This window comes from Crocodylus porosus, unplaced genomic scaffold, assembly GCF_001723895.1.
Source record: "Crocodylus porosus isolate Cpor-Errol unplaced genomic scaffold, CroPor_comp1, whole genome shotgun sequence".
Lineage (NCBI taxonomy): Eukaryota > Metazoa > Chordata > Crocodylia > Crocodylidae > Crocodylus > Crocodylus porosus.
The window spans coordinates 4573548-4582094 of NW_017728925.1; the positions used below are offsets into that span (position 1 = coordinate 4573548).

Below are 8547 nucleotides of genomic sequence, written 5' to 3' on the forward strand. Positions count from 1 at the left end.
TTCCAATTCAATTCAGAGAGATTAAAGGGTCCTCTGATTCAATTCAGATCTGGAGATTTGGCCACCAAATTGGGCTGAATCACCGCTGAATCGAATCAGGGACTGAAGTTTCTTGCAGCCCTAACATATATAGGAAGACCTACAGTGTTCAGGTACATAATCCCATAATCCATGTTTCTGCTAATACAGGATTGCTCAGTATTGCATGTTTCCTAGGCTTTTGCTCAGTTCACTTTTGAATGGGCAAAGTGATAGAACTGCCATGTTTTTCCTTTTGAGATTTCAGAATTATTCACAACACCCAGTTCTCCTTATTTGTACTGTGTACAATTCTGAGTTGTTCTGCTTTCAGTTTGGACTATTTTTTTCTATTTTTCTCCTTCACTCCCAAATAATTTTGCAGCTCTTCTCTAAACTACTTGCGGTGTATATCTTTTGGATACCAAAGTGATTCAGAAATGAATATGCTACCCAAGTAGAAATGCACCTGTGCCATTTAGCGTAACGGTTTCTCTTTCTATGAACATGTTGCCTCTGCAAATGTCCCCCAGTTGTATCGGCCTTTTTGATATCTTATATGACTGCAGACAGATGTAAAATTTGCTTTTATCACATCTAAGTCTCTCAGCACTATTACTTCCCAAAATTCTTCTTCCCATTGATGATACATCTCCCCCATATTTTTATCATTAGATGCACTGGCTTTGCATTTTCCAGGATGGATATCATTTGCCCTCTTCTCCTTACAATTCAAGTCTCTCTCATTCCCTTTGTATTAGTTCTCTGTCCTTTCAGTTTAGTGACTTTTCATTAATGTAGCATTTACTACTTCTCCCAGATCACTACCAAAGATGGTAAGTAAGATTGGGTTTTAGCACCTCTTCCTCTCTAGACTGATTCTTTGGCAACAGATTTTCATATTTAGCGTGTTTCTTTTGCCAGTCTTCACTTTAAATTGAGCTTTTTTTTTTATTCCCCAAGCAAGATATTAGAAGGATTTTGTATCACTTAACAAAAATCCCAGTCAATACTGACATCAAGAAACGTGAAAGGACGTTGTTGTTTACAATGATGCAAAGTCACATTTGGTTCAGCTATTAGTGATTTGGCTCTGGAGATTTCTAGGTTTTCCTTCTTTAATATACCCTCCCACTCAAAAAAAAAATCAGTATTTGACAGAAATACATCAGAACATTATAGACCTGTTTATCTGAATTGTACTGATTTTGGAAGTGCTGCTATAGAATATTATGTAGTGTAATTTCTTGTGAATGAAACAGCAGTGGTTTTTTTCATGTCCTTATGATATTTGTCCTACTGCCCACTCAAGAAAAGCACAGCAGGTTTCATTCTTTAGTTTCGGTCAATACTAAGTTCATACATTGTTGGAAAGCAGAATTACTTATGCTTATTTTAGCAACAGTTTGTATAAATATGGGGAGGAAGGTGTGTGCCAAGCTATTTTATAGGAAATACATAATTTCACTGAGTTGCAGTGACTGAACTGTCGAGCCGATGAGAGTGTAGGAGTTTTGCTGTTGATTAACAGGGCCAGGTTTTCACCAGTTATCCAGTTGGTGACATCCCAAAGCATCATCATGTATGATTGTGTGTGGCAAGGGTGGCTTATTTCTCCTACTGAGGAGGGGAGCCAGTGACTAACTGGCTAAGGTCCTGGCACTGACAACTGGGTGGCTTGGAGAATAAGATCAGCACAGATCTGAGATCTGCAGTGAGCACTTTCTTGCTCTCAATCAATTTTAAGCCATTGCCCATGAAGTGAAAGTTGCTGTATCCATTACAACTACTCTGGATGTAGGGGTGGAGACGGGGCAGAAAGGCATAAGTAGTGCTTTGGCTCAGCCCTTTTATTTGCCAGAATAGGTGGTTTAATGTGAGGAGGGAAGCAGGTTTGTGAGCAGGGAAATAAGAGTCAGTCTTCTAAGGTCTCTTGTAATAACTCACTTCCTTACCTGAAGCAGGAGGAGAATGAAACTGCGGGGGGGGGCGGGAACAGTATTGTGACTGAGGCGTTTACTCAAGACTGTATGCCAAAGCTTGCAGTAATTATGTGGTATGGCAAGCTGAGACTGGTGAAACCTGTGGTACATGCCCACCCCGTCCCAGGCAGTGTGGCAGTGCAATATTTCCAAGGTTGAGCGCTTGCTGTTTCCCTTTTGCAGAAGAGGTGATGCTGGCAGAAGAAGATAAGAATGCTGAAGAGAAGTCCCCTCTGGATGGTAGGTCTTTTTACCTTGTATGTTTCCTCTTGCAGTATGTGAGAGGTTCTTGTGCTGTATGCTGATTTGTTTTTTGTTGCGACGGAGAGGGTAATAGGCACCGTACCTTTGCATGCACTCGAAAACACTCATCCTAGCCTTGGAGGGAGTCCAGCTAAAAATTCCCTTTTCGTATGCAGGGCCTTCTTGAGATTCCATGTGGATGATCCATGGTTATGTGATATGTTAGTCTGGAAAGGGGATCCACATTTGAGATCTTCCAGAGTCCTCGTTCTAATTACAGGGTTATAGTATGAATGGGGCAGCTATCAGCCTATGGAAAGCACAGAGGAATGTGTCTACGTGTAGCCTTGAGATAAAAGCATCAATGTGGATACCAGCAGTGAATAAGTAAGAATAAGAAGGCAGGGCTCTAAATCTAAGCTTCCAAATGGATTTGGTAAACAGACTATAAGACCCCTGTTCCTTGTAAGCAGTAAGACATAACAGGGTGTGGTGATCCTGTCTGATGTCTAGTACTTGCACAGCTCCTAGTGGTACAGTGTTCGTAAGATGACTCAAGATATTGCACTGTTCAGCACAGGTGCAGTGAGACTATGGAGACTGTTCTCCCTCTGCCTCAGACACCGACCTCTAAGGAAGTTACAGTCAGTGAAACTTCAGTTAAAGACTCTTCCCTCTCCCTTTTCTGACAATCTTTCGTCCTCCCATGTCTCCTCCTCTTCCCTTCCCTCCCCTCCCTTTCCCTTCTTTTTCTTTCTCCTCCCATTCACTGTCAGGGAGGGCCGCCTCCGAAGGGCCGATTCAACCAGGCACGGCACCGGCGGAGACTAGCGGCGGCAGCAGCTACAACAGTGAGTGGATTGAAAATCAACAGGGGTTTAGGTGGCACAGTGGGTTAATGCTTTTCACTTGTGGCTTCCTGAGGAGAGCTTGAGTATCAAGGTTGCTGGTTACCAGTGTTTGCTGGGATTTAATCCTAAATGACCACTGATCCAACATATACACTTAGCCTGGATTCTGACAGGCCTTGGCATGTCTGGTGATCTGTGCTTAGAAGAGGCCCAGGAATGGAAAAGCAAGGAGTGCCGCAGTTCAGAAATGAGGCAATTATGGGGCGCTGAAAGTTTTTCATAGCACTTGGATGGCACCAGTATGATCCAGTCCTCTTTTTAACAAGTATCTGTCTGGGGGTGTGGACACATCACATTTACATCAGTCTAACTGACCTTTATACCAGTGTAAACCAGGAATGGACAAATGATGAAAACTTCTGCACCAGGGTAATGTCACCAAAACCAGTGTAAAATTGCTCCTGAAAGAATCAAATATAAAACTACACCAATGAGGTATAGTGTGTCTACGATGTACTCCAAAGTAGCCATTTGCTTAGTGCAAACAGGCTGGCATTAGCTCCCCTACTACCAGCTGACATGACACATTAATAGCAGCCTACAGTCTGCTACCCTGGTATAAGATGCTCACTTGTCTTCCATAGACCCTGGACTAATTTGCACCAGTATATAAAACACTGGCATTAATGTGTTGTTTGTCCCGGATTTTCAAAACCCAGTTTGAAGGGAGTGGAGTAATGTAAATAAAATCAAGATGGGCTTAGGCTGCAGAATTAAGATCTAGACCTTACATGACCCAATGTTGGGAAGAGTTGGGGTCTAGGTTTGTTGTTTAGTTCATAGTAGTTCATGGTAATATGTTTGCAAAAATTCTATTCGGAGCACAGTTTGGGGTATCCTTCCACCTCTAGCATTCTGAGGCTTATGGATCTGGGAGTTCTGTTTGCTCCTGTCTCTAAATTGAATCATGCAACAGTTATGAGAAGATGTCAGATCCTGATGAGGTGGTGCACTTATTGCTTAGTCATGCCAATGTAGTTTGCTTAGGATAAGAGTCTACTTTTCACATTAGCCTAAACCTTGATTATCCTGAGTATAGTTTTATATGTGCACTTAATGGACAGTATGTATCACCACACCATGGAGTGTCTTACTGCTGTTATCAAGCTGTATTTAATTATTGTATTGTTTTTAAACTGTTACCAAAACTGTACAATTTTTTCCTGGTAGTTCTCACAATTCCAAGGTAGGTAGTCTAGGGCTATAAACAATGTGTAAGTGTTGACAGTGTCAGGGGACAACTCTGTGCCAACACTCCTGCTGGTGCAGAGCCCTGGCTCCAGCCAGGCCCTACTATTGGCACAGAAATCTGGGGGGCATGTACCCCCCCTATGTATTACCTATGTGTAAGGCTCAGAATAGTGACTGGAAATCAGCACTTCCATTATTTTCATGGCTTCACTGCTGATATGTGGTGTGTCCATGGGCCAGTCAGTAAATCTTTGTGCCTTGGTTTCCCTATTTGTAGAATGATACAGTGATAGAACTACTTTCCTACAAAGATTGTTGCTGGACCAGGTTGATGTTTTCAGTGTCACAACATCCCCAGCTGGAAGATATCGTGCAGAAGGAGAAATTCACAATATCTTAGAATTTGCTTTTGCTATGGTATTTCCAAATGATACAGGGGTAGAAAAAACATTGTGGTTTTTTTTTTAAAAAAAAAGCTATGTGCTCTAGAAAAGCAGTATTAATGTTTTTAATAGATAATAGAGCTCCTGTTTCGTATCTTGTCACAGCTCAGAATCTTTCCATTAAGCAAGAGCCATCCCTTCTACTCAAAGAAACCCATCAGATATGTTTGCTCTCCCCATCTTCCCACTTCAGTTGCAATGAAGTGTAGGTGGGCAGAATTCTTTCCTGGCAAGCCTTCAAGATCTAAAAGATTAAATAAATAATGACCCTGACATCAAAGCATGCGGAGGCCCCAGTGCAAAGCTGTAGGCTGATCGATTTGCTACAGCTTATCCTCGTGCAGCAGCTTTAAAATGGCATTGGAAAGTAAATACAGGTCCTAGAGAGTGAGAAGCAGAGAAAGGAGAGAATCCGCTACAAAAAACTTATAGTGCTTGGCTTTTTTTTTTTAATTTGCATGCAGTGTTGAAAAGAGCTACGATAAAGAAGAGCAAAAATGATCTGATTCATGCTGAAGAAGGTGAGGATCATTTCACAGACATTTGCTCTGTTGGTGAGTACTGGCTCCATATTCATTTGCTGTGAAAAATACTTTGTCTGAATTCTTAACCTGGCATTCCTCTGAGCGGCTGCTTTGTTTCCACATACTGCCCTTAACTGCCAGAGCCTTTGGGAATTGCTTGTTTCAAGCATACCAGGAGCTCTCCTTTACCCTTTGGCATTTCTAAGTGAGAACCAGATGCCATCATAGTGTGAGGGAGTACTCAGGCTAGAAGCCAGGGGGTGCTAGAGCAGCCCTCCCTTCTCTTCCACAGTACTGAGCTGGGGGGGGTGGGGGGATGTGGCCAGGCCCCGGCAGGGCACTCTGATTAGCCCAGAAGGGAACTGATAACAGTGTTTATCACCCCATTAAGAAAACAACAGAGGGACATGATCAGCTTCAGCATGGACTGTAACCAGCATGTGGTCTGCTAGCTAATTCACAGACACGTCTCTGCAAGGCAGAGAGGAGTGGGGAATAGCTGCTTTGCAGAGAGTAGCGTGGGTGGGGGCAGGGAGCAGCTTGCAAGTCTGTGCTGGAGCTGCAGCCAGGGAGCAGAGGGGAGGAGCAAGCCCTGCTGTGGAGCAGAGAGCCCTGCCCAGCCTAGAGAGCATGCTAGGATGCTGGGGGAGTCTGGTTTATCATAAACCAGTAAGTGGTCTGGGACAGACTTTGCATAAATTTGTTTGAGCCAAATCAGTTAAGTCTGATACAACATTCAGCCTGGTTTATCTCAAACCGGTTTCAGCCATTTTCAAACTGGTTTATGTGTAGTGAACATTATTTCTGTTATAGGTTTAAACCAGTTTCTGATCACTTAAACTGGTTTATGTGTAATGTCTGTCCCTAGCCCGTGGGTTCTCACCCAACTCCGTAATGCCCGGTTAAAGTGGCCCTGCATATAGAATTGCATACTGCACCCTTTAAATGGGCCATTCCAGAGAAATTGGAGGTGTCATGGCTTCCTTAGGCACACTGGCTTTCAAAGGACCTGTTTGGTGAGTTCTTATTCATGCAGATATGCCCCAGATAGGGCCTTAAAGTGCAGTCTTGGCTCTTTTGTGGTAGGGAGGAGATTGAGTGGGCAAAGAGCCAGTCACATCTGCCCTAAGTGACCAGCATTCCTTGTGGGGTGCATTGCAGACTTCATTAGAGAATGGCTTGTAACCAGGATGCTCACAGAGAATCCCTGGATTTGAGCTGTAGGCTAACCCTGTAACACTGGCCCCCTCTACATGTGCAGATAAAGGCATGATTAGATCTACTGCATGCTCCACACAAGTGGGCCTCCTGCCATGCCACACGTATATGACAAGAGGCACAACTGTAGAATTGCACTTTAAATCTTATCATGTCCTATTGCCAGTGCAGGAGGAGCCCAGGATTGGGCTCCCCCTGCACTGAAAAGAAGCAGGCTTCCATGGCTGGGAGCCCCCAGCTGTGGGGTCACATGCAGCTGGGACTGAGAGACCTGAGTGGGCTGGAGGTTTCACACACCCTCGAGTTTCGGGGATCATGGCAGCCACATCCCCAGATCTTGGGGGTTTCATGCTGGGTGAAGTGCATCTCTGCAGCTGGGAGCCCTGTCAGCTGAATCAACGTTGATAGCAACCAGCTATAAAGTCAGTATGCATTTTCAAGGTCTAAATTTATAGCTGGTTGGAGATATTTGTCATGTGATAGCTACTTTGCAGGTATAGCTGGTCTTAAGGTAATTGCACAATTAACCAGTTAGTTTCATAATACTATTACTGTATAGAGAGGGCCACTGATCCTACTCTTGTGTGACAGATTTCTATGTTCCTAAAGCCACATGGGGAGATTTGGGCTCTGCACACATGCTCATGCCCATATACTGAGAGAAGAGTATACCATGGTCCATGCCTGCCCCAGATCTCTGCCAGGACCACACAAATTTAGGCAGGAAAGTAACAGAGCTCAAAGGCTCTGCTTGTTCTCCAGTGACCTGGGGGCAAATTCCTTGCCTAGACCTCACAGTTGTATATGGTAGGACAGTGAAAAGGGGTGGAGGCTTCAATGTCAACCAGGATCTCAGTTACAATAAGCACACTATAATGGCAGCTGTTATGGGGCCAGGAAAGGGAAATACTTACACATGGTAGATCTCCTCTTCCTTCAGTGGCAGTGGAATTACAGCCCAAGCTGGGGAAATGTATTTTCTAGTCAATCATTTTTTTTCTTCCTCTCCCCAACTGAAACCTTATGAGGAGAGTTTACTGGTTAAGTTAGTATTGTGCCTTGCTACTGAACCAGTGGATACCGTCATCCATCTTCGGTAAATGCCACAGTACTGCAGTCACCGCAAAGCACCACAGTCTGTGCTATTCACGTGTGATCACATGTCGGTGTGCGTGCAGCAGCGTGAAAGCATGACGGACACATTCTACTCTCTGGAAAGGTGACGCTTAATCTTTAGAAGAGTTAAAGGGTTCTTAAATTGAAGAGATGTGCTGGGATTGAGCTTGTATATCATGCTTGACACTGTCTGCCACCCATGTCATATTCCTAGCAGTCCCCCCAGACTAGCCATAAAACATGCCACCTGCTTAAATTGCTGCCATTGGTAAGAGTTTTCCTGCCGAAGGGGGAAGAAACTAGCATTGTAATGTGTTTTCTTTCCCTTCCCTGAGGGAATTTTGCTTGCTGTGTGGGTGGTAGGTAAACCATGCTGCTACGGTGTTTACTTATTGCCAGGATAACTTGCTGGGGCTTTTAATTCATGCCACAGTCTTTTCAGATACTAGCAGTTCATGCCACCTAACCAGGTCTCTGACCCTAACATTTTAAGTGGCAGATGCCAGGGACACAGAAGGATGTGGCTTCTTAGATATTCTGATGAGCTCAAATCACCTATGGATCATATGGTCAGGAAAATATCAACAGGCCTTTTTTTTCTGCACGACTGGCTCATCCGCAAAGGAGTATGTTCAATAATGTGTGGAAAATGGTGGAGAAGAAGAAACAAATACATTAGAGAGCAAACAGAAAGCACTGCTGGCTTTGAAAGGGAGACTCTCCTGTTCTGAAGAGAATGAAACTCTGCATAGGATAATTGATCAAAACTTAAGGAGGATCATGTATAAAGGGAAATTTTTTGGATGTTTTCTTCATGCTATCTGAATGCATCTCTGAATGTATCTCTGCTGTGTTCATAAGTATTCGAGAAGAGCTAACCGTTTAATTGAAAAGTGCCAAT

The 8547-nt window shown here is 43.7% G+C and overlaps 1 protein-coding gene across 4 annotated transcripts in view; it reads left to right on the forward strand.

Annotated features, from left to right (window-relative positions):
• Positions 1-8547, forward strand: part of CACNA1B (calcium voltage-gated channel subunit alpha1 B) — a 475064-nt gene that overhangs the window by 275645 nt on the left and 190872 nt on the right. For all 4 annotated transcript variants that reach the window (XM_019540610.1, XM_019540607.1, XM_019540608.1 and 1 more), the window contains 2 exons: positions 2184-2240; positions 5253-5342. In XM_019540610.1, coding sequence (XP_019396155.1) covers positions 2184-2240; positions 5253-5342 — 147 coding nt within the window. The remainder of the gene's footprint in view (positions 1-2183; positions 2241-5252; positions 5343-8547) is intronic.